This window comes from Geospiza fortis, unplaced genomic scaffold (genome assembly GCF_000277835.1).
Source record: "Geospiza fortis unplaced genomic scaffold, GeoFor_1.0 scaffold166, whole genome shotgun sequence".
NCBI lineage: Eukaryota > Metazoa > Chordata > Aves > Passeriformes > Thraupidae > Geospiza > Geospiza fortis.
In genome coordinates, this window is record NW_005054310.1 from 1806303 (window position 1) to 1833376 (window position 27074).

The 27074-nt window shown below is 38.5% G+C and overlaps 1 protein-coding gene across 1 annotated transcript in view; it reads left to right on the forward strand.

Moving 5' to 3' along the window:
• The window catches only part of PPP1R12A (protein phosphatase 1 regulatory subunit 12A), a 69055-nt gene extending 52186 nt beyond the window's left edge, over window positions 1-16869 (forward strand). Inside the window, exons 19-24 of the mRNA XM_005419195.2 lie at window positions 420-436; window positions 1587-1728; window positions 2383-2487; window positions 3357-3404; window positions 7879-7929; window positions 14403-16869. Coding sequence (XP_005419252.1) covers window positions 420-436; window positions 1587-1728; window positions 2383-2487; window positions 3357-3404; window positions 7879-7929; window positions 14403-14489 — 450 coding nt within the window. The 3' untranslated portion in view covers window positions 14490-16869. The remainder of the gene's footprint in view (window positions 1-419; window positions 437-1586; window positions 1729-2382; window positions 2488-3356; window positions 3405-7878; window positions 7930-14402) is intronic.
• Window positions 16870-27074: the final 10205 nt, after the last annotated feature.

A 27074-nucleotide genomic window follows, 5' to 3' on the forward strand; every position in this document is an offset into this window, starting at 1 on the left:
TTAATATATTGTTTTGGGCTGAAGTCATTATTTTCAAAACATTGTAGCTGATGTTAAAGAAGAGAAGGAAGGAACAGTGACTTTGAGGAACACTGTTCTGATGCCTTTGATAACAAGGAAGCAAACCCAGAAGGCACCAAGTGCTGAAATAACTCCACTGTTTAGGGCACTCCAGACTTCTAGAGTGTTATGTTAATATCCTTGTAAATCATATTTTGTCAAGTGCATTCTAGCACATATTTATTTTCTTTTCCAGACATAACAAAATTGAAGCTTGACACAGTTCAGATAATACATACTGGTGGATAGCATGTGCATTTAACCTGATTAGTTGTATTTATTCACAGATTGTCATATGTTTTAATTAAATTATTCACCAATCCATCCTTTTTCTCTCTTTTTACCTTTCCCCACCTCAGAGTGAGAGCCTTTCAAGGTATGTGCAATTTAAACAAATTAATTAGAATTGTTACACTTTCTGTCCGCATGTTGTCATTTTAAGTTGTTTATGTACAAATTCAGCTTAAATCCAGTGGTTGGATTGAGCTTTCAAAAGCTGTGATGATACTTGTGTTTTGCATGAAGTATGATTGTGAAGCTACTGTCCTGCCATGTGTGGGTGGACTACTCCAGGTAGGGAAATATGTTGAACTCTGTATTTGTAGTGCACTGAAGGCAGGCTGGGTGTTTCATAGAACATAGTGGACACAGTCCTATGCCCTAACGATTTTTCAGCATGGACCCAGCTTTTACAAAGACAAGAGGTTCTTACTGCCTTTCTTTTAGAGTATCCTACTGAAAAATTTCTATGTAACCTCAAGAAAAATACTGTATCTGAAAAACATAATTCCTTAAGATTTGTTAAAAAGTAAATGCTGGAATATTGATAATGTAAAAAAAAAATCATTTCTTTTTGGGCCATTAGCTTTAATTATTGAATTTTATTATGTTCTGACTGGTGAAAATCTGTTAAATAAAACTACTCTAACACATGATTAGTGAAGATTGAACAGTGTGAAATTGCTCTTAACTTTATTAATACAGGCTTTTATTGAGTTAGTTATTAGGATAAAGACTGCTAAAGATTTGTTTCATCAGCTGTTTCTGTTGAAATACTAGAATTCACAACAAATAGTTTTGAAATCCTGGTTGCTGTAACAAAACCTAAAATTCATCTAGGCCATTCATCTAGCGTTTTTTAAAACACTTCAGTTAAACTAATGCACTTTTAAAAAAATGTTCTTTATAAATAAAATAAGAATTAAGCTATCTAAGCCATGTTTAAAGTATTTTAAGATGTGTAAATATTTGCTTGCATTAAATAATTTAATTACATTTAAAATATTTCTCTGCATGCATTACTCTGCAGACTGAACAATTTGAAAACATATTCACCCAGAATCTTGAAGTACTGGAAAATGTAAAAATGAAATTTGCGTCAAATTAGAAAATGGTAGTCTAACAAAAATACGTAATTGCATTTGGTTGTTTTCAGCTGAGTAGCAGCAAACTTAAAACATTTGATACAGTCAGGGGTCGCAGTTTGGCTGCAAAGGCAAAGAAAAACCAGAACTTTTCTTTTACAGATATGATACGGGATCGCTCAGCGTGTCTGCAGGTGATCGTTACGATTCAGCGCAGGGGCGATCAGGGTCACAGAGTTATCTTGAAGATCGAAAACCATACTGCAGTAGACTAGAAAAAGATGATAGCCCTGATTTTAAAAAGGTATCTGATTCAATAAGTTTGGTGCAAAAATAGGATTTCATTACTGCTTTTCTTCAATTGTGTGAAAGTAGTCTCACATTGCATCTGAAATGCTGTCTAAAGTAACTTAGCCAAATGGAGAAGCACAGCAACCACTACAGTGTACATATACATTATGAAACAGCTTCTGGCTTTTGTACTTTTCAAGGCAAGGGAGAAATCAGAGGAGCTGAGATACAGTCAAATTTTAAAAAATAATATGATAGTATTTATCATAAGAAAGTATCATTAAAACTGATGTATGCATATGTGAAGACTTTATTATGTGTTTGCCAGCTTACATACATATAAGGTAAAAATATGTTTAGATCTTGTTTTAAAATAGAGGAGGAGTTTGTTGAAAAGTTTACTGTGGTGGGGTAATCTGTGGAGTCTGAAGAAAAAAAGGTGGCTTAATTATGTGTAAGGTAAGTTGTGTGCTCCCTGTACAAAGCTGTTTGTTTCTAAAAATATTTAGTAACAGTTACTTACCGTGCTTGCTAATTTTAAACATCCTTATTTTACTTCTTAGACTGTTAATGTATTTGTTAATTTTACATGTGCTTCCATCATACTTCTGAGGTTTTTTGGCTAATCTCACTATTATCTGATTTTTTAACAAATATTTTCTCTTAGCTTTATGAACAGATTCTAGCTGAAAATGAAAAACTGAAAGCACAGTTACATGACACCAACATGGAACTTACAGATCTTAAGCTACAGTTGGAGAAGACCACTCAGGTTTGTAGAAAACAAAAAATGTACTTAACCAACAATGTAGATAATAAACCAGAAGCACCCCAGGCTATGGGCTGCTCTTTACTAGGCATCGGTTTTGTTTTTTATCCAAAGATGGGAATGGAGAATTTCTCTCTTTCTAAAGAGAAAAGCGTGCAGGATTCTGGTCTTCAGCTGTGAACAAAACATGTGAGACTGCTTTCTGCCTACTTAGGTAGTAGTGGTTCGTGCCAGCATGTATCTGTATGCAACTTTTTTGCAGGGTAGGAGTAAACACTTTCTACACTGTTAAGCTTATATTCAAACTGACAAGCGGGATCGCTGGCAAATTGACATAACCTGACAGTTCTTCCTGGCTGGTTAGATAGCTTTATCTTGGAAATGAAGAGCAAATAATGCATTCCTGTTACTAATAACTGCTGTCAGACAACAGTGCTCCATACAGTTTTACAAGACACATACACTGGAGTTAGATTTGTCTAAATTTGTCTACTCTTGCTGTAGAATGTTTCATATGGTCGGATCACATTTACCACAATTTACCTGTACTTAATTGTCTTTGATGCATACCCTGCAAATGTTAGTGAGGAACATTTAAAAGATGCCTGTTTTGTAATGCTTTTAGATAGAAATACTGTGTTTTTCCTGTTAGCCAAAGGCTGTGTAGTGATTAAGTAACAGGGATGGTCACAAAAGAAGTGCATGATAAATCCAGCTTATTCTTTATTTCTGTGTTACTTCCCTGAACACCCTTTAAAATGTTTTTGATTACATACTTCAGACAGAATACTAAAATGTCTAATTGGTCTTTTTCCTCAGTTCTGTGTTATGTCAAAGCACATGTCCATATCTTCATCAATTTTGTGTTTCAGAGACAAGAAAGATTTGCTGACAGATCACTCTTGGAAATGGAGAAAAGGGTGAGTTTCTGCCCTTTATTAAAAGAACTTTAAAATACTCTATTAAAAGAACTTTTCTGCCCTATTAAAAGAACTTCTAAATACTCCAAGCTTTGTTTTAGCTTGTTTTGCAACCCCTGATTTGGATATATTTTAGTAGGAACAGAAGCCTTTCTTATAATTTGCATTTTTTTAGAGGATTTGGGGATTTTAGGTTTCAAAGTGGCAATGAATGTGAGATGGGAGTTACTCTTAAGAATTGCCTTTAGTTTGCCTGTTCATTCATGATAACCAGTTTCTAAACTCTGCTGCCCTCCAGGGATCTGCCACTTGTTCCATCTCATCCAAAACAATGTTGGCATTCCAGAGGGTTAAGCAGATTCATTGTGTCTCATCTTTTAACACATTTCCAAGATTCAGAGAAGTTAATTTCCTCAGAGCTTTCCAGAGGCACCAATTATTGTTGGTAATGAGATAGCTATTTCTGCCTTGCAAACATGGGACTTTAAACCTGCTAATGATGTAAAATTATTTTTATGCGCCTCTTTCCTTGCATTGTAGCTTTTTCCAGAGGAATATGATAATGGGGATGGGGAGAAAGTGGAAGAATGAGTAAGCAATGCAGGAAGAGAGGCATCAGAGTCAGAAACAATCCTAAATTGCATGGGAAAGAAGTCATGCAGTGAATTCATATGTGAGGTAGACTACAGGAATTATTTCAGAAGTTGGACACATGATAATTTTAGGCTGCAATTTCGTGCTAATTAAAATCCAGCCCTATAAAAGTTTAGTTTCACGGCAGTGTAAAGCAACTACATTGATTTTGTGGTGGTCTTGGCTTCCTTCATGACTCTGGACACCATGTGTTCTTTTCTTCTCCTGTGATCCTAGAGTGACACATTAGAGACAAACTGGAAAAAAAAATTAGACTTTGACAATAAGAAGTGATGTGGTAAACATTTATTAATCCCTGGTAAATTTCATAGTCACTAGCCTTTTGTATTGATTTTCCAATATTTTAGGTTTTAGTTATACAAAACAAGTTTTAGTTACACAAAACTGTGCAGTATATAAACAGATTTTTCAAAAGCACATGGAGATGTAGAAATACTCTCAGGCACTTCCTGACGTTTCATTATATTTATCTTAATAGTCTCTGCACTTTATTGCTACCATTTAGCATGTATTTTTCTCTTTAATTTTTTTGGCATCCTAGTGTGGACAGCGATTTCATCAGTAGAAAGGTTTCAGCAGCAGTTAATTGGTTTCCTGCTTGCTAGCATGGCCACAAAAGTGGACATTTATAATTTAATAGATGGAACTGCATCCATTACTGTGTGGGTTCATAGGTAATGCATGGAGTGCTGCATAGATAGACATTATTTCAGTGTTGAATTACTGCTTGGCTTTCTCCGAAAACAGGCCATTGCGTTACGACAACTGGCTTTTTTAGAAAGTCTTGCACTGTTTTTTTTAAGGTATTCAGTCCAACAGGAAAACGTCTTTCAGAAATGTTATTTTCCCTAAATGTATTAGTATTAAATCTAGTGGATAAAATAATTAACTTAGTGATGTAGGTATGTAACTTAGGTGCTGTATGGCTGAAACAGGGTTTACACAAAATTTGTACATCTAATCTTGTTTATAATTACACACTTCTTTTCAGATAGGAATTTAAATGAGAAATATATTTAAGATTTTTTTTGTTGTTGTTGTTTAAATCTGAAGCTTCACGTTGAATGTGACTGAAGCAGGATTCTCAGCTGCTAGTCATCAATAGCTGATCTCTAGAAATAAGCTTATTGAATTCAGCATTAAAAAATAATTTTTTAAACGCCTTTTTAATGTGTAATGTAACAATAAAAATGTAAAAATTAAAAGAGATTGTCGAGCTTTTCTAAGTATACTTCTCGAAGTATGTGACTTCACTAAAATAAAGTAAAAACCTAAAGACTTTTATATAAATTACATAGAGAAGAGGAGAGGGAAAAAGTAAAGTAGTGAGGAAAAATTGTAAGAAAAAAAAGGCCAGCAGAGAAAGAGCTGAAGGCATCTTTGGACTGTGATATTTTCCAGCTGAAACCTACCTTTTCAGTGAAGAAAATGAGAATATATATTAAGCCTAGATTTGCACAGTAGTAAAATTCAGAAAATACTGGCTTTGAATTTTATTTAAATTTGCCCTTCAGAAGTGGGTTTCCATGATGTGACTTGGTGATACACTGTAAATATTGTTCATTTGAAAACTGGTTACCAGAAAGGGGCTAATGGGGTACAGATGAGAGCACATGTGCAAGGTCCTAGCAACACATGGGCAAAAATGAGGGTTTCTTTAACAACCTGTCACTCTGCCGAATATGCAAACAGCCCTTTGCAGAATTCTGTATGATGTGGTAATAAGACTTGAAACCAAAACTTAAACTTAGAGGTTTCAGTCTGGATGAGAAATCAGAAAAATATAGGTACCTTTAAACAATATCTTTCCCAAATTTAGAATTCTTCAGCTGGAAATTTGAACTGTGGAGAGGTGTATTTCTTTGTATTATTGATTATACAAATATATGTAAGCACATACATCTGGTTTTACTTCTTAAAAATTGTATAGCGCTGGAGGGGTTAGTTTTTCATATTTGTATATCTGTGTATATCTGATTTTTTCCTTTTTTTTTTGTGAGTTACAAATGTTACTTGACAGATCTTACAGAGTTGAGGAAGTATATAATAAAATTTTAGTCCTCATAGATTTCACATGCTTTCTCTGAGTCCAGGAAATAATCAAATAATACTGGCAAATCTTCTCAGTGACACTGCAGTGCATTCTTTCATTGGCATCCCTCAAACCAGTTTCTAAAAGAGTAAGCACTTCAAGAAAAAGAGGAGCATAGCTTCAAATAATAGGAACAAAACAGTTCTACAAAGACTGTTATTCCTATACCAGTCTATTTGTTTCATTTGTATAATGCGAAGTATAAAAAGTCAGTTAAAGATTTTACTGAATTGGTTTTTATTGCTAATAGACAAGCTCAACGTGCTAGTTAAGCAAATGCTTCAAAAGGAGTAAGAATTTCTAGACACCTGGAATTTTGAAATTTGTTTGATTGTTCATCTCTTGGTAATAGAAAAAATTGTTGAATATTGCTTAATATAAGAACACATCATATATGTTTTTTTGTAAAACTAGTAGGTAACAGATAAAATTCTAAGTATTGTAAGACAGTGTGGGATTTTTATTAGTTAATTGCGTCCCGTTGACTCACTGGTACTTACACTCATTAGAGTCATTATAAAAAAAGTCTTATTTTGAAGGAGTTAAGTACATTAAGTAGTAACAACTGCAGTAATATATTTATTACTTTGATAAAAATTAAAGTTGTTTGCTGTAATGGGAAAATGTTGGGGTATAACTGCACTGTGATTAAACTAAATTCAAATGATTTATATCTGAAAGGTTTCCGGCAAGAGTCAGTATCTACTGGGCGGTATGATCTAACCAAAGTTTTACACACTCAGTCAATGCTGCTTGCTGTTTGCATAACACTATTGTATGCAGATGCATATGTCCACTTCGCAATAATCTGTTGCTTTTGCCTCTCACCCTCTGGAAAAAAATCTGAATGTAGAGTACTGATAACTGCAGCTGCTTTTAAATGAGATACACTGCATTGTCTGACACAGGAAAGCAAGCAATCAAGCTATAAACCCCAAAGTCTATTGCATTAGCTGCTCATCTGTTAGATGTGTTGAAAAACAGGTTTAAACAAAATAAAAATGTATCTGCACTGCAGACTGCAGTGTAGTATAGAAAATCCTAAGCTAACTTTCCATAAGCTGGCTTGTTTTATAGTCTGTGCAATCAAGTTCATATACAAAGGATAATTTTTCCTGCTTCTCAGGTAAAAAGGGAAATAAAAGGAAAATTAAACTATACGAGAAATGCAGAAAATATTCAAGAAGCATTTTCTCAAGAAGCAGCTGATCTCATGTAACTAGATTTCTTTGGTACTGAGCTATGTCCTATAGTGTCAGTTGTATCAACTGTTGCAGTTTGGAGTGTGGACAGATCCCACTAAGCTGAGACAGATGTTTCAGCTACCTTTGCCTGTGAAAGCTTATGCTTCTGTGCTTGTATCTTTTAATATTCTTGTTTCTGATAATTTTCTGCATTTCTTGGATATTAAGGTCTTACAAAAGCCTAGCTCATGAAAAATAAATCCAAACAAGTTGTATACTTAAAACCTTTCTAAATTGGTGAAAAGGAAGGGGTATTTTTTGTAGGACTTGATATGAATTTCTCTATCTCTTCCTCTTTGGATATTAAAATTCCATATTGACCAAATTTCTATGTATCACTGCCGTCACAAGTTTTCTGTCCACACTATGCTTTTGGTTGTATGATCTTTGAAACTTGAAGTATTTCACTGTTACCACAGTATTTACGAGCTATAATTTTTAAAACATTGTATTGTTCAGCATTAACACACATCTTCTGATTTAGGAAAGAAGAGCACTAGAAAGAAGGATATCTGAAATGGAAGAGGAACTGAAAGTAAGTGAATTAGTGCACTATTAGTAACAAAGTGTATTACTATGTCAGTAAGACATGTAGTCTTACTGGTATTTATTATTATTATTGTTGTTGTTGTTGTTCTTAATTACCAGTATTACTGGTTTCTATAATTTCACTAGAAAATAACTAAGTTACAGCTGCATGTCAGAGTCACTCCTGTCACACAGCTTGTAGCAAAGCTGCGGTGCTGGCATAAGCAGCTGTATGGGTACGATTGCGAAGAAGGTGCTGAGTTCTAGGATTCTATAACGTGGCTAACATGAAACATTCGGAGGTGGTTAGAGTGAAGCATATCTTGAGCTAATCAAGATGGAATAGCAGTCTACAATTTTGATGTGATACTCATTAGTTTTATTTATTAATTACTATTATTAAAATCCATTATTATTAAATAGTGGTAGCATACACTTGTATAGATATTTAAGCGTTAAATGTTGTTTCAGTCCTTATCTCATGCTCTTTATTAATTAGATGGCATGTTACAATGTTGATAGAAAAACTTCTGTTTGTATAATGTGAATCATGTTTTACTTAACAAAATGCAGTAGGTAGATTTGAGCTGTTGACGAGTGACGCTTACCATTTTGATTTCTGCTTTTTTCACCTATGTATAAAGTGAATCTCAGAAGCAATATTATTTTTTAAATAAATTACATTTCTGTTTGTTTGCATTTTTAACCAGTCTTTATCAGTGTTAAAACCTCTGATATCATTAAGAAGGGTGAGAATTTGGGTGGGTTTATTTTCTATTATGTCCTTTTGTATAAACATTGGATATGGCCTACAAAATTCATAGAATTTAAGTGGAATGTGAAAATACCATTATTTTGACATTTGATATTTGTCAAATTTGTACTGCTTAATAAGAAGTTTCCTTTTAAGCTCATTTTTTAGCTCCCTCTGGTGCTGGGAAATGGCATAAACTTCCAAATACTTTTCATTAAAATACACGCACCAAGTTCTGTTGAAGTAATTGAAGCTGACAGGCAGAAGAGCAACTGTGATGCCTCTGGCTCCCTTGGATTCGGACCAAGAGAGTTTACTGTAAGGCAGGACACAAGGTCCGTGATTCTTTGAAGGGTCTGAAGAGTGAAATACAGAAAAAACAAACTATGATAGAGGAAAGTAATGGTCTGCCTAAGAATAGAAGACAGGATGTGAGCTTCTAGGGGAAGCAGGGCTTCTGATAAAAATAGAGAATACAGATATATTGCTTTTTCCAAAAGTTTGCTTTCAATAAGCAAGAAGTGAAAGTTTTGAATTAAATATTAAATATTCTTCCCAGTTTGTTGCATAGTTGTTTAAAAGTATCTGTTAAACGTGTCATTATGTACAGGGTTTTGAATAGGAGATTCAGTTTGTGCAATTAGGATGTTAAGTGAAGAATTCCAGGAATAGCTCTCATTGTTAATGCATCCTGAACTGTTTTGGAAAGCTGTGACTAATCACTACTGGTACTTAGATTGCTTTTCAAGAATGTGCCACTTGTTTGATGCTTTCCTTTCACAGCAGCTTATTTACTTTAAACAGGACTGTTTCTTCTAAGTTTTCTTTCAGTTCTGCTCATCTAATATACATGTGGATTTTTTTCTCATTTTCACTCCTATTTCTTTGATTCCTGCAGAAGCTGCAACAAATAAAGCAGATTCAATCTTTGAAACACATAAATGAGCGACTGGTGACTGAGAATAGGGCCTTGACCCGAGTGCTTGCCAAGTTGTCAGGGTCCTGTAGGCAACTGCGCTCTGTGGACTTGTAATTTCTTCCTTCTCCTTTGTTTAGCCAGGCAGGTGTTGACATTCAGTTTGTGCTTGGGCAGAATTTTACTATTAACACTTGTGTGTCAGAAACTGACTCGGTGTTGCTCGGTTCTGGAGGTGTGGCTACAGCTAAAGCATGGTGCCCAGTGTACAAGCAGGAGATGTTGCAGATGTGCTGGAGTGGTGTGGTATTGTCCCTGCTAGCACTGAAGCTTGTCCTTGAAAATAAATTGGCAAGGATCTAGGAGACCTTTGACATGTTAAAATCTTGGCAGCAACTGAAAGGATTTGGGTTTGCATGAGGATACACTAAAGTCAGTCTCTTGTTTTGATGTTTGTGTAAATGCTCAAGTAGATTTGCCTCTAGTTTCTAACAAATTAAAATTAAGATTTGAGCTTTCTTTCTGCAGTTTGGTTTAAGTGCATAGAGTTGATAAAAGTTTACCTTAACAAAAAAAGAGTGTTTGAGAACCAGTTTCAATACTGTGCATTCTTGAATGGCTGCATTAGCAACCATTTTTCTTACATTTGTGTATTTCAGTGTTTCAGAGGGGACCAAAGTATTGTTTTTTCAGAAATGTATTGGAATTTCAAGTTGATTACTGTTATTGATTTAACTTCCCATTTGGGTCTTGCCAATCCTTATTTTTACATAGACAATTTAAAACATGCGGTTCTAGCACAGAGTTAAGATCATTGATTTATATTGCTATACATATAGGCATCCCAGTGTGGATGAGAGTCCTACAGTGCATGGACTGTAAAATCACAGACACAAAACAAACTCTGCCTAGTGTGTCAGATTGGTTCAGATCCCTTCTGATAAGAGTATGAACTACTTTGAGTTTCATCTTGGAAAACAATGCTAGTCTCCTGTTCTTAGTGTTATTTCAGGGATGTTACAGAAACCCATGGAAGGTTCAAAACTTACATAAGGATAAAATGTGGTTGCATTCTATGCCAAATCTATATGCCTTTCTTCCTCTTAAATATAACAAGTGTCTAGGCTGGAGTTTACAGCAAGCTTTTAAGATGTGTAGTTGAAAAAAATAAGGCAGCCTTCTGCACAGTGACTCTTGCTAAACTGCTTCCTTTCATCTACCCCCCTTCCCACTTGGAAAGGAACGTGATGAGTGTGCATTCTGCTCAGAATCTGATCTCGGGTTTTCCCCACTAAGAGGCCTGAAATGAAGAGGTTTATCCTTTTGCTTGATGTCTTTCTGGAATTGGACTAACATTAAGATGTGGTGTTCCTCATCCAGGCCCTGCATTCTGCAATGCTCCCTTGTGTTAACCCTTACTGAGGAAGTGAAGTCAGCTCACTGACCTGGCTGAAAACAAATCGCTTTGTTCATAATGGTACTTGATCCATCTCACCCCAGTATTGTTAGATCACTAAATTAACTGTGCAGAAAGCAGCAGGAGCACACTGCTGCATGAGGAGGGAGAGCAGCCCCTTTGGGGCTGTCCATCTTGCATCAGCTTCGGCAAACAATGTGGTTTTTCAACACAGCTGAGCTAATCTAATGACTGCTATCCGCATCTACACATCCATACTGTCTTTTTTTTTGCTAGCACTGGCATTCCTTTAACCATGGTAAGCCATTTGGGGTGTTAACCACAGAAAACCATTCAGTATTCCTCTCCATAGCAGGAGAGCAGAAGTTTTCAATGGCAGGTCGTTGTGGAGCTTGAGTAGCCTGACCAGCAAAAGAGAAGCAATGGTCACATATCCAGGGAGCCTTGACAGTATGGTGGTAGGTTAACAATAGCAGTGTGCCTGAGTAATCTGAGCAGGTACTTCAGCAGTTCATGAGCTTTTTGTAATCATTATTAACCAGGTTGTTTTGTATGTACAAACTGGTAAATCCTCCAGCAAACACAGACATGATGATTACTTTACAGATCTGAGATGGCTCCACATATGTCAGATGATTATTGAATCATGATTTGCTAAATGATAATACTGCAAAGTTACTAGCTAGTCATGGTACAGACAGACAAAACAGTGCATTTTTAATCGAATCTTAGCACAGGAAGATACTTTGCTATTTTAGTGAGAAGCAAATTGGAATTCAAAGTGCAGTGTGTTACTGTAATTGTATTGAATTTACTACAAAGGCCTTTTTTCCTCCCTCTTGACATTAAAGGTGTATGGTGTCACCTCACAAGAAGTTTGAGTACCCACAGAAATGCACTGCTCCAAGAGATTTGTTTAAAGTATGTGGGGATTAGTATAGATGAGAAGTGTAAGTATTTTAGGTTATGTGTGCTTATCCTTCCTGATGAATCTCCTGCTATTGACAGAACTGTAGAATTATTTCAATTGGAAAAGACCTCCAAAATCATCAACTCCAACCAGTACCCCAGTCCAACGACCCCTAAACCATGCCCTGTGTGCCACATCTACGCATCTTTTAAATACTGTCAGAGATAGTGACTCCACCACTTCCCTGAGCAGTTTTGCTTGACAACCATCTTGGTGAAGAATTTTTTCCTACTATGCAATATAAACATCTCCTAGTGCAACTCAATACCATTTTATCTTGTCATATAACCCTTTTGTCTCTTACAAGTCTTCCCCTATGCTCTAGTAGACTCACAACAAAAGAGAGTATTTCCTTAAGACCTATTCTACCTATTAATTGAATCAGGATTAAAATCTACCTACAGACATTTGCAGATATGTAATGGTACTGATTATGTTAAAGCTCTAATTTTGAGCAGTGGATTTTGTTAAAGTAGTTCACCAGAAAATCTACCTCTCTATGGGTCTGTCTCTATGTAATTAACCATTCTGGGCTGCAGCTCCCTCGCTGCTCAGTAAGTTGAAAGAGGACTGTGACATTCCTGGGTTTACTTTGAGGTTTCATTGGAATGCACACACAATGCTACTCAAGGTACCTATTTAACCAGTACAAAACCAGACTCCCTTGATTGCCTGTGCATGGCTAGATGAGGGTTGTTGTGGTTTCATCCAGTACCTTTGGTATGAAATCTGTAGCAGAATGGAAAGGAGGAAGAAAAGCTTTTGGTTTGTTTGCCTGAACAAATGGCTGTTCCATTATTTGTGGACACATGCGTGTTGTCTGGATATGACCCCTATCTTGGACAACAGTAGTTATTTTTTACAGCTTACACTTTAACAATAACAATAATGCTTGACAATTGCAAAAAGGTCACTCATGTTGCCCAATTTCAAACATATTTACCTAGTTTTTGAAAGTAATCAGCGTTTTACAGCTCCTTTTGTTCAGAGCACAGCTCTCACTTGGCTATAACGAAAGCTTCCCTGTGACTCTAAAGAGCTCAACTTCAGTGGCTTTCCCTCGGCCCATCCATAAAACAGAGTTGGAATCAAGGATACCTGAATGATTTTTGACTACTCTAATTGTAGAAACTACCTTTTTTCTTCTTATGATCTCCTGTCAACTTCCTTTCACATACTTTGGTATTTGCAGGGAAATAAACTACAGGGAGATCTACAAGCTCAGTAGATTCACTTTGAAAGAGTGCAGTTCAGTGAAGTGAGTGTGGACAGGAGATGTAAAAATGAAAGCTCTAGTGCACAGTTAACTGACCCTGCATTTTTAAACTTACTAGTTCTTTCTATTCCATTATAATGTTCTGAATATAATGGGATTGAAAGTATAATTTTGCTTAAATAAAATGAAAATAAACAGTGCTAAAAAAATAATGAAGAAGAGGGTAACAGGTGTTAGGTAGGTTGGTAGCTGAACTTCCTGCATACACTTGCACTTAAGGTTACTGAGTAACCAGTGTCCAGGAATAGGTGTTACGTCCTGTGTGAAACCCCTGCTAGAATCCATAGAATTGAGCTGTGAGTGTGATAGGTTGTTTGTTATCAGTGTGTGAATGTAGATACAGAGAACTGCTGAGATAATTTCTTGTTTCTCTGGAAGCTGAATTCTCCCAGTACCAACTTCTATGCCCTGACTTGTCCTCCTTTCCTATCTGATCCTGTCCAACTCTCACCTCATTTGGCTTCTGCCTTGCAGCTTTTATGCTTGTGTGTCACCTATCTCCTTTGGCAGCCGTAACTTGCCGATCCCTAACCTGTCTGCCTGAGTGTGTAGCCTGGTATTGCTGTGATCTGTTTCAGTGATGTGATCTTGTGTGAACTATGCTATTCAGGGACATGATCTCAAATTACAGGATGTGTGCTTCAACATGATTTTGGAAGTGGTTGGAGGATTAATGCTATGAGCTAACAAGCTGAATCACACTGTATCTGATCAGGATGAAATCATCCAAGGGCACCGTGGTAGAGATGCTTAGCCACAGCATGTTTTTTTGAAACTCTGCAAGTGCAGTATAGACAAGCCTCTTTAAATTGTTGGTAGTTAATTTCCCTCTGCCCCCCTTCCTCCCCCCTGGAATTCGAAGTATTTCATTACTTTCCTCATGCTACTATAAATGCTTTTGTCAGAGGCTGGTCATCTGCACCACTGAGTTTTAGTGCATCTAGTCCAAGCAAATGAAAACTTCTAATCTCTAACCCTTAAATGTATCATGCTAAAAGGGGAGATTTTTCTGAACTGCTGATATGAAGTGTGAGAACTGCCAAGATAATTAAGCTGAATAAAGATTTTTACTCAGAGTCCTTGTCTAGTCTTGCTGCTTTTACTTGGGGTGTAACAGCAAATAACCACCGTGTTTCATTTTTCATAGATGCTACCAGACCTGAAGGCAGACAACCAGAGGCTAAAAGATGAAAATGGGGCCTTGATCAGAGTTATAAGCAAACTTTCCAAATAAAAGGTTTACTACAGCAGCAAGTAACAGTATTGCACATCACTAATAACTCCAGTGGACCATGGTATGGCAGTCACTGGAAGTGCGGGAAGATCCTTCGGAGACTGTCATTTTCAGATATCCTGCCAAACACCCTCTTACCTGTGTGTTTTTTTGTATCAAGATCATTGTTTCTGTTAAAATGCAGCTGCTGAGAAGATAAAATGACTGAGAAATCTTGTTTACAGCCACAGCATAATAAGGAAAGTATTCAAGGCCAGATACGCCTCAGATATTTAACCAGTAAGCCTTAGTTGTACATAAACACTTTACATCAACAAAAGCTTTCAGCTCTCACAGAAGACAGTTACTCAATAACATTTTTGTTGTGCCACAATTCCCATTTTTTTCCTATACTCAGTTTTTAAGTTTGGATTTTTTTTCCCTTCTAATTTTTCGTGTACCAGATTTTCTTGTACAGTGTTTTCACAGCTTTACCATTTGCAGAGACCACACACCCTTTTAAATTACATAATTTGTGTAGCTAACTAGAATTGTATTGTTCAACCACCTGGAACAGAGATGTTTGGTGGAACATTTGCTTTCACTGTTTGTGCAATATGCATTTACTTCCTATACAAAATGCTTTAAAAATCAGTTGAAACTAGAAATATTTTAAGAGTCCTGTTTTCTGCCTTTATTGGTCACTTTAAAAAAAAAAGAAAAAAAAAGAAGTTTGTAGTGAAAGACGTTAGATCCTGTAATCGTCACATTCATTTGAGCAGGTACTGAGTGATGCTGTATATATAAATGTGTACTGGTTTGATTTTTCAGACCACCACGTGGCATGCTTGAATATATTTCCCTATTGCAAATGTCTGTTAATGCAAATTAGGCTATCCAGAATAGTGTGTTTAACAAAGTTCGTTAATTTTTATGGTATAAAGAATTTAGACATTGTACATTGTATGGAGCCCTATCTTTACAAAAGGTCTAAACTATATAAAAACTTTATTATCTTTTTGTCCCATTTTTTTTCATTTGATAGTGTTCACCATAATAAAAAATGCATAAATATAACTGCTTCACTACATTTCACATACCTGTATTTATCTGAGTGCTGTCCAAAACTGTTGTGCTAGCCAAAGTAATGTACTAAATCATTTGAAAAGCATAACCCATTACACTCACAATAATGTTTATATGCACTGTTGTTGCCATGTGAGAAGGCATCCAATTTGATAACACCGTGTCAGACCATTTTATACATTTCAGTGGCCTTTAAAAACAAAAAAGTACTTAAGTGAAGATCGTTTTTGTTAGGAACAGCTTTTATATTTTCACTAAACCATTCAAAATATGACATCCTATTGGCACATAGTTTATTGCCTAAAACCACTGAACAGATCAGCCATTAAAACAAATTGTACATTGTAAAGCTTGTAGTAGCTATTGTATTATGGATTATATTGTATACTATATTAAATGTGAATTTGTACCCCTTCATTTAAAAAGGTTGTGTCCTACTGCCTACTTGGGGGGGAGGGAGGGTTAGCTTTACAGGGGTGGGATATGTTTTGGTAAGGAAGACGTGATGTCCTCTCTCTGTTGATTGGTTTTTTGAAGATGTAAGGTTATGCTCTTACTACCAAGCTCAGGATTTTTGATTTTAAAGGTACACGGATAGTTTGAGATATCTTATTGTAATTGATCTGTATGAGAGGTTGGGTCTGAACCATAGGGACTTCCATTGTCTTATGCTAACATAAAGAATTGAATGGCTGCAACATATTGAGTTCTGTTACAAGACAGTTAGGCATATTCTGGATTATATTTGGTAAAGTTTGGGTGCCTGTGAATGATTAAATATGTGTTTCTAATATTTTAGTGTTTTATATTTAGGTTATTTATTCTTTATATCTAAAAAATGAATGGCTACTGTGCTATATTGATTTTATTGGTAGTACTGAGCAGACCTTGTATCTGCATGAAACTAGTTGCAAAACCCACTATTTTGGAAAAAAATGTATTTTGACATATACAAATAAACTGAATACAAAATATTTTAAATGTGTGAAAGTTTTACTGATAAGACATTGAAATTTGTTATGAATTTAAACCATGTTATAAGTTTGCTATTTAAATTCTTTGGTGGGCATTTTTCATTCATTGCATTACTTGGATGCAAGGTTCAAGTACCTTTCAAAGATTGTAATCAGATTGTGATTATTTGCACATCATTGTACATGCACATCTGTAAATGCAACAGTAAAAATGCCATATTTATGCAATCTGTAACAACTTGGACAAATGTTTATATATTTTACATAAACCTGTCTGTGTGCAGAATGTGAGAACCATTTTTTACGTTATATTAACCTAATCTCACAAAGCAATTGCTAAACTTGTGTCATTGTCTTATTGTTCCTGATTGTGTTCAAGATCCATTACATCCTCAGAAAATCCAGCTACAACACAGTGAAAAATGGGTCATGGAAGACTATTTTATTATTTAGGAGACTGTTTGCATGTAAGAAGTATATTATTGCTGGCTGGTGACTCTGACAAGCTTCCTTAAATGACTAATGCCTTAAATGGTAATTCAGACCAGCAACTTAGATTTTCAGGGGACTTGTCACAGTATGGAGAGGGATCTCTGTGTCCACAATTAACGTCAGACACAGAGGCATGAAGTAGCTGGTGTGGAGAGTGAAGAGGCAAAGGGCCTGCCCAGAACCAGCTCCAGCCGTGGAGAGAACCATAACCTGGGGAGGAGGAATGAGTGCAGGACACTTGAGTGGGAGGAGAATGCAGGAAGCATGGCTACATAAGGACTGCCTGACCTTAATGGGTCCAAACAATAGCAGTTATCTAGAAGAAAAAACTCAGGAGCTGGAATTTCATTTCTTGTCCACCTTGTCTCCCTTGTAAACAATTTCCTCTCAGCTTTCCTAATTGCTACTTCATACTGCTTTACTGCTGTTTCCTTGCCAGATCCCCAAAAGCACCGTTACAATTCATAGCGTGCAGGTCAATGCATTTGTTTACTCAGCACCAAGTACAAAATGTGAATCTCAGAATTCTCTCATTTAGAAATACTGTCCTGGCTAAACTTGGGTTGTGCTCACATGAACATTAAACTGGTGTTAATCTTACCTGTCCAGGATTCCTAGCCACTGTTCATCTGCTGCCATAAGAGCAATTGGGTTGCCATACAAGGGTCCTCTCATTTCTGTTTTAGGAAGAGTAGTTACTTACATATGTTTTAGACAAGGAAAAAGACATGCTTTTGAGTTTCTGAAGATACCTGCCTTAGGAGATGTGTGCTGAGGGAGAAATTTTAATTATTTCACCTCTATCAGACTCAAATGGACTCCATCTGAGAAGGCTCCTATGACTGTTAGCTGGCATAACCACAAGGTTTATAGTCAAGAGTGATGACATAATGCCAAAATATAATGGTAGACAGGAAATCTACACCAAAAAAAGCAGGGGGTGAGGAAAAAGTATGCCATGATGTCAGACTAGGAAAGGCAGGACCATGTCAGAAAATGAATGGTTTGCATGGTGACTTTAGACTAAAATTGGCCCCAAGTCAAGAGTTCAAGGCCAGGCCCCATCTCATCCAAACTCCTGAACAGAGAAATGTCCAGTGCAGCCAACAGTATGAGTTATGGCTCACTGCTGACTCATAATACTGTTCAAAGGAGGTATTAATTTATTTCTAAATTGAGTATGAAATCATCATTACATTGACTTGATCTGGTGATCCTGGAAGTGTCTTGACTTCCCGCAGCTGGCATTTTACTCTTCTTTTATGACCATCTTGAGGTATTAGTCATCTCAGTAGCACACCAGCTCTTCAGGAAAGGAACATGGACCCTTTTGTCTCTGCCCTGTTGCTTGTGGTCTCGTGACAGAAGTATAAATGGAGGTGGCCAAATCTGCCATGCTGAAATGTGGTGCAGCTGTGGATCCTGGGAAGCTCCAGGCTGGGCCTCCCTAGAAAGAAGAGTGGGCAAGGGCTCTTGGCAGCTGAGCCCTCAAGCCTGTGTAGTATGGAAAGTTTAAGCAACCTCATTTTTAGTTACACTTGAAGTCACTCTTCACCTTTTAGTAGTAGCTTCAGTTTCTCTAACTTGATATGGTACAGTGTGGCCAGTAGTTAATGACGGTGCTTTAATTGTGCAACTGGGGGATTAATAATGTTTTATAGATGAAATTTATTGGCAGTTACAATCCAGAGGACTGTTAAAGCAAAGCATGACACAAATTCACTATACAATACACATTTAAAAACCCAACAAAACAAACTTCACAGCCATTACACAGTTTTTGGGGGAGGGTACTTTGAAAGAGACAGAAGAAACATGTCAGTGCATTGTAGGGGGGGTTGCTTTCCCACTTGCTTTAAAGGTTCTTTTGAACAGTTCTGTTGCAGCTCTACTGCTCACCTCTGTGAAATTACACTTTTTTCCCACATAGGGATAGCCAGTCTGTCTGCTAGGGAACAGAAGAAATGCTCTTAAGTTTTCCAGAAGAAGCTCTTGCTATTCATGGTTATGTACACACTGTTACATTTAGCTGTGGTGATTCAGCTTCCTCAAGTTCTTAAATCAAAGCCACATGAGTGAAAAAATGCTGGCAACTGGAGTTACTTGCTTTACATTTGTTTTGATTGCAGGAGCAGCAGTGGAGCTGGTTAGAGACTAGTAGCAAATAATATTTTGCTCGGCGTCAATATAGATGTAAAATAAGACTAGAACTGACGTGACAGGTGACTGCAGGTTCCTGCACCGAAGACAGAATTAAAAAGCAAAACAAAACCTCCAAAACTCACAGTTAATTGCTCACTTTAAAGGGAGACCTGCTGCCATACTGATGAGGTAATCGGCTATTCCTGCTTGTGTCAGCACCTCCCCATTTTGTATCACTGATTAGATAGGAAAAGTATGTAGCCTTTAAAGAAAGGAGGAACTGTTCAGTTCTTTCATCTGAAAACATCACCTGTTGGATGTCTAATGTTTCTCATCTGGCCCAGGGACAATTACAGTGGGGACAATTACAGTGGGGACAAAAGCCCCACATTCCAACTCTAATTATTTCACCCTTCTTGCTTGGGTTCTACACTTCTGTTTTGCAAACCTATCCTTAGCAGGAATAGTTAGCCAAGACAGTGCGATTCATCTTCTGGTGTGGTCTTTTCCCTTTGCTTTATTTGCTGAGAAGAAAGAAAAAAAAACACAATCAAGTATGGTGGGTGGTGGGAAAGAAGCTATTTATTTATTTGGTATCATCTTCCTGTGCTCCCCCCATTGCTCTACAGGGTCCTTGGAGCAGAGACTCACTGGGCTGAATTGCTCTTTGAGCAAACCAGCACCTGCTGCACTGCCTGGGGCGGGACCCCAGCAGGGCTGGCTGCTGCTCCTCCCCCTGCCTTCATCTCTCCCCAGACAGAAAATAGTCCTTGCCCTTGTTTGTGGCTGCTTAGATACACGTTTTAATGATGTCTTTTATTCCACAAAAGATAGACCTGCTCTGAGGGAATTGCTACATTGCAGCTAAAATGAAGCTACTGCTCTCTGTATGTGATTACTTGGGCCTATACCCCAAGTCTGACCAAGAAAAGAGCATGAGTTTTTACATCAGCTGGTGCAAAATACACATCTACACAAAACTACACAATATACACATCTTGCCACACAGTCTAGCCACTAGAAAGAAGATTTAATGAAAAAACTTGTTTAGAATAAAAATCCACGTTTACATTAACTGCAGATAGTGTGGGTGATTCTTCAGCTGTTAGCAGCTCAGCTCTATTTTCAGCTGTATGAAAAGCACCAAATTAGACTAAGTTCTTTCCTCCCACTTAACCCATGGCTATTGGCAATGCATTATGTTAAGTAATTGCCCAGTAGCGCAGCCACAGCCACTCTCTATACTTTATGAAAATAAGAGAGCTTTCACTACAGGATTCTATGATGCTGCTTTAGCCCCGTGCATTAAAAAGGAAGAACTCAGAAGTATAAGGGGAAAGGAGCAGAAACGATCCTCCTGACGCCCTCATATTACTTTACCGGTTTCTGCCTAGAAATAATAACCTCGAGATCAGTTTCCAGCCCGTGGAGGAGCTCCGAGCGCGGCAGGGCCGCTGGGGCTGGCGTAGCCGGGAGGTGGCACCAGACGGCTTCGCTTCCCCCGGGCTGCTCCGGGGCTCCCTCGGGGCTCTCCGGGGCTCCCGCCGCGCCGGCCAGCTCTGGCCCCGCAACGGGGCACGGGCAGAGCCTGAGCCCGCTCCCCGGTGGTCTGGGAGTGCAGCACGGCTTCTGCACCTGTCCCTCCCGCTTTGCCCTCGACACCCGCGCGTAGGAATGGCTCAAACGACAGTGCCTGGAGGAAACTCTGCCTCTGATGTAAACTGAGCCAGGTCTAGTATGACCGATGAAGCGAGGCAGAGAGCAGCAATCTCAAATTCATCGATACCAGGAACGCACTAGGTTAGTCTGAAGACGGCAAGGACTACTTTTAAATATCTTATACTGAAAGCCGGCGAAAAGAGCTTGACACCCTGGGAACGGCCAAGTGCGCTTGGCTCGGCTGGTGAGCTGAAATCCATCCCTCAGGAGGCAGAAACTGTAACGCAAGGAGGGCTGGCCGGTGGGTCTGGCGGGAGGGATCCGAGTGAGTGCGGGCAGGCGCCCCTGCACAGTGAGCGCTCCCGTACTGAGTGAAGAGACAGACTGGGAATAGACACCGAGCACCACGGGACAGCTCTGCTACAGAGAAGAGGGACAGCAAAAAAAGTAATCCTCCCTATCGGAAGTTGTCAAATCAGCGGTTCATAGCAGCACTGCACTTGGCTGAAATGCCGAAACACTGGTTAACTCCTTCTTGCTCAGCCCCCTTTGAGTATCATCTGTGTGCTGCTTGGCTGTGTGACCAGAGAGCTCTGTACGCTGTGAGGTCCTTGCAGTTCTCCCTTCAGTCCCTTCTCTGGTGCAGTACACCGTGAGCACTTGCATTTTCTGACTTCCTCAGCCTTTTCTCCTCAGTTCTGCCTGGATGGGGTTCTGCCCTATTTCCAAGCCACCATCTAAAATTATTTTCTGTGCAAGAGAGTGCTTTGAAGTCTAATTACATTCCCTGTTATCCCTGGATATAAAGACCAGGGATCTTTAGGGTTTAAAGACCCCCAAAGTCACTTCCCGCAGGATTTTGAGCACTGTCTAAATTTCCCTTTGTATGGGGAGTGGCACTCAGGATTGCTACATGCAGGCACTGAGTGCAAGAACTACTTCATATTTTACCAACAAGTCACTACAAGCTTGCCGACATGCCACAGCTGCTGGAAAGAGCAGCCTCTCCTCCATCTCCTCACCTCAGCTGTCAGTTTTCTCAGTTGCACCTGAGTGCCACCCTGACCATGGAAACTCCCCTTTGGACATTCAGATCCCAGCACCCCCATTCAGTCCTTCTTGTACTTGCTGCCTATTTGTGGCCCCTCAGACCACCTCCCATCCTTCTGCTCGCTTCGTGCACTTTCTGCTCATTTGCCAGTTCTTTCTCGTGTTTCACTCCCCTGCAGACCTCATCACTGGTTACATCTTCCAGAGCTCATTGCTCCCCAGTTCTGTCTTCAGCTGAATTTTCTGCTGTCCACAATTCCTCACTCCACAAGTGCAGCAGCCCCAACACTGCACGCTCTCCCTCAGCCTCTGTTCCTCCCCTCCCACTCCCCTTTCCTCACACTGCCTTATCCTCAGCTTCTTAGATCCCTAATGGTTTCAAAGACCCCATTAATCTTTTCCTGACCACTGGATCTTTTTTTTTTCACTGATAATCTAATCTTTGCCCAGCAGGAATGTCTCTACCCAACCGATGAGTTCCCACCTACCCTTGGTTATCTGCAATGCAAGGGGGTGGTTTTACCATAAACTAAGCCCACTCCTAAAAGTCACCTGTTCCCACTCAATCCTGTTATTCCCTCCTCGGGAATCAGCACTATTTTTCATAGGCTCCATACCTCAAAACAGTTTCCAGAGTGAAAGGTCTTACACTTCTTTCTTATTTTCAACCCATCAAGGTGTTTGCAGAAATAATTCACTATTTCCTAGTTTTCCTTCATCTCATTTTGAGTGTCTTACAATAAAGCAAACCCATAAGGGGATGCCTGTTGAGTCCTAATGCTAGGCAATAAATAAATTGAGCCTTGGCTGTGGGTTTGCTGAAGTATGCAGCTTGTCTTCTCTCAAGTAACTTTTGAACATAAAACTTCTTTTTAATATGTACTTAAAGCTTGTCATCTTGAAACAGCAAATCCTGTATTATAAGCAAATCACAACATTTGTTTTTAAGCATGTCCACATTTGTTTATATAAAATCATTACAATGGCACATAGATTTTGTTCCAATTTTCACAGTCTCAAACTTTTATCCTAAATGTTTATAGCATGGCCATGTATAATTGAAATAAAATTTGTAATATAAAATATCAACAAAATGTTAACAATAGGATGCATCTATTATTTATGTTCTTTAAGCTATTTGCTTCCTTTGTAGTCTGTCTGGTTTCATACACAGTCACTCTAAACTCTTCCAAGTGCTTCCCCCTCCTCTGCTTACACTCACTGACACGTCACTGCCATTGATTGATTGTTGTTTGTGTTTGCTTTGGATACTTCCAGATGATTGCTACTAATAACTAGTACTAAATTCCTGAAATATCTGCCTGATTCCTTTTCCAAGGCAACTTCATTATGGTCTCATATGAAGCACAGTAGGCCCCAGAAATATTGTGCTGCAGGAGAAAAATAATCTCCAAATGAAGGGATAGCTCAAACAAAGCATTGTAAAAAGCCATCACACTAAATTCTGCATGCATCATCTACTGCATTTCAGCAAAGGCCAAGCTTCTTAGTCAGCTCTCTGAGGAGGTCCCTCAGCCTTAACTATGATTCTTTTGGGGCATAGCTCACTGCACTTTGCTACTGCGTGCAACCCATCACCTGAACGAGGTTAGATCAAAAGGATGAGGTATAATCAAGTTCAATCAAGAAGCTGACAGTGACAATCAAGAGGCCTAATTAATTTTTACTGTAAATTTGTATTGGTTTGTCAAAAAATTAAAATAGTTCTTAAGAGTTAGAGTGCTGTTAATTAAAAAACAAAAAAACCCAAAACCTCAATACAACAGCCCTGAAGGATTATGAATTGTAGCCAGTACCAACAAGACACAGACTGACAGTGAGCCAGGAACCACTGGATTTGGTTTCTAATTATTCATTTGCCTGCTTACATTTGGAGATACAGAAAGGAACAGAATTCTCTTTGGTTCAGACCAGAAATCTGTTTAACTATGTTTTAAACTTATGAGCTAGCTGCATAGAGGTCACAGAAGTACCTTGAGTTGGAAGGCACCCATAGGATCATTGCATCCAACTCTCTGTTTCTGCAGAACTACCTAAAACTAAAGCAGGCATATGGTCAGAGGGTGCTGTCTTTAAAAAGAATGAGTAGGTTCCATAGGTGCTGGAAACATCATAAAAAGGAACAAAGGTGGTGTCACTCAGATAAGGTTGTCTTATAAGGTAGTTTACACCTATGACATTATTTCTGTCACATGGAGAGGTACAGTCAGCTCTTTATCATCAAGGTGATAGACAATATCTTACATGGCACAGCACTGGGGTAACCTGGCAGCCTCTCCACTAATGAAGATGGTGGCAGGCCAGCTGCACATTTAGGGTATTCCCAAGAACTCAGGACTCTAGAGGACAATGTGGCACAAAGACAGGCCCTAGAAAATACCCAAGGCTGGCTTACATCCTTTAAGACTAGAGAGCTCTCTCTTGTGAAAGAATACAGAGAGAGCAAAGCATCTCTGTTCCCAAAAGGACAAGTCTGGAGCTGGACTAATAAACCAGCAAATGGCTAAATCCAATGCCTCTGTGTTATGGTCCCTGGTATTCTTATGGCAAGGAAGCACAGGCATTCTGAAGGAGCATTTTAGTTCAACAGACTGTGCTGCTCAACTATCTCCAGGTGGTATTGTGTGTCAGAAAATTTGCCCCAACACAAGTCACTTTATGTCCAACTACACTGAATTCCATCTGCTACTTTATCACTGCCATTCACTTTGGCAATTTGTTGTTTTTCACTTTCTCAATTTGTTGTGTTTCTTTCCAATTCTTTGATTTTGATGGATCTGTCATAGTGAAGAGCTCTGCTGCAAGATGCTCCCTAGGCTCCTTCATAGAAGGGAAAAGCTTTTTTAAAAAGTGCTCCTTTTGTGTGGTGATCATATTCTGGCCCTACTGATCTGCTATCAGGGGAATTGCCTTCTGCAAACTGGTCCCCAAGTATACTCACAGGCTGCCTTACAGCATCCATCTTTTCCCCCCTTCTTTCCCAGGCACCGTGAGGCCCATCAGCATCAGCTTTTTCTCTACCTCCTCATACCTCACTGTTTAACATTTTGACTCTGTGTCTGTTTTTCCCTATTCCTCAACAAGTTGCTCTAGGGCATACTCACCTGGTTCATTGTTCAAATCTGACCCTCCAAGTACCTGTTTGGATGAAAAAAAGAGGTACCACAGTTGCTCAATAAACTCTGTCAAAACTATGCTGGCTGAACCTCACCATAAATAGCAAGGAGGTCAGACAAGTCATTGCTCTATACCCTCCTGGTGCAGGACATGAGCAGCAGCAACAGAATTCTGACAGAGTCAGACTGGGAACTGTGGCAGAAAATATTCTCATCACACTTTTGAAGTCATCTGCACAGACATCGAATCCATTCCCATCCCCACTGTCATTCTTATCCAACAACTGCCAGCTGGAGACAGATGGCAATCTCTGCATTAATTTTTCATACTGTAAGATTAAATACTTTAAAAAAATCAAGCAAACTTCTGTTAGTTTGGTTTTTTGCCTTTTGACACTGCATCCTTCCATCAGATAGATTAATAAACTTTGCTGCAAGAAACAATACTAGTTTGTCTGTGAAACCAAACTAGTTCAAAGAAACTATATAGCCTTTTGGTCAAATGATAGCAGAGTTCAAGACTAGTAAAACACATAGAGAAACAAGACTAGAGGATGCACTCTAGGACCAATCTTGAATGCTGATGCCTCCTGATAAATCCAGCTATTTCACAAAGTTCTGTTTTATTTACACACAAGATTTCAAATTGGACCCTAGCACTTAAAGGGTTTAAGCATCTACCTCAGCAGCACAGCAAATAGGATAAAACTGGCATTTCATTAAAAGCAGGCTTGTCAGATTTGTACAAGTTTGCAGACACAAACTGTAAGAAAGCAGTCCATTTAAACCACTGACTACAGCAACTAGAACATAATGTGTTGTTAGAACCTTAGAGAGGAAAACCTAGCCAGAAGGTTAGCCCTATGGCCCCAATCTGTAGTGAGGGGGAAAAAGAGAATGATTTAATCAATTTCTGCAAGAAAAGCTGAGGAATGGAGAATCCCTGATGATAAGGTAAGCCTCTCAGAACAGTGTGCATAGCTCAGAAGTAGCAGAAGGTGGTGTTGCATTGAAAGGGATAGCAGCTCACCTGCCTTTAGACAAAAACACCCAAGACCATTAGCCATAAAAGGTTGAAAAAGAGGAGTATATGCTTGAGGACTATTTTACTTTCAGGTGGGATTTGACATTAGAAATGGCATGAAACATAGGCAGGGAATTTACAGGAAGATTAGACAGAAGTTACAGCCAGAGATTTAATGTGAAAGGTTTAAAGAGGTTTTTGAAATTTTATAGATAAAAAGAAGAGATGTTGCTACAAAAAGATGGTTGTAAGATTTCACTGAGTCACAGTAATTTTAAGCAACAGCATTTCTGGACAGATAGTGCAGAAATAAGTAGGTAGATGTGTTAGTTAGGGTACAGTGACGTGGGTGAGGGTTATCCAGCAGGTAAAATTTAAAGCAACAGAGAGGGAAAGTTTAGTGGAACAGCACCAGAGCAAGCTAAAAAATAATATTTACACGCTTAAGAAGGCATGAGCAATAAAGCAGGTAGGGCAAGTATGTGACTGTAAAAGTTTGGACTGGGAGAAGAAAGATGAAGAATGCTGAGTGAATCAATTTCAAATGGGAGCCAGTATGGGAAGCAGTAGACAGGTGCACTAAGCGGAAGAGTTTCATGGAAATTCAGGTAATAGGAGAGGCAAAGTAAAGTCTGGAGCAGAAGGAAGAGTGTGTTTGAGAATCAGGCAGGTGAACACAGTAAACTCAACAAAGAACTTGGGGAGAGATGCTGGAGAGGGTGAGATGGAGGGAATGTTTCACTGCAGAACAAGGGTGTATATAACAAATGTTTGCCAAGCTCAGAGCATGATGGTAACAAGTAAACAGACATTGGGAAGGAATTTGGATGTTGTCCTTACTTTTCTCAGCCATTAATATGTTATTATGTTCTCTATTTTATTTTCCAGCCCTTGAAAATTGCCACTTTAGAAAAGATTATGGCTCAGATAAACTTGAGCTCAGAATGTGAATAAGGTTGGATAATTTGGTTTAATCTCTAGAAAAAATTATGAAAATCTCAAGCAGTTTGCAACTCTTTACAAAGAAGGCAGCTTTGAAGGG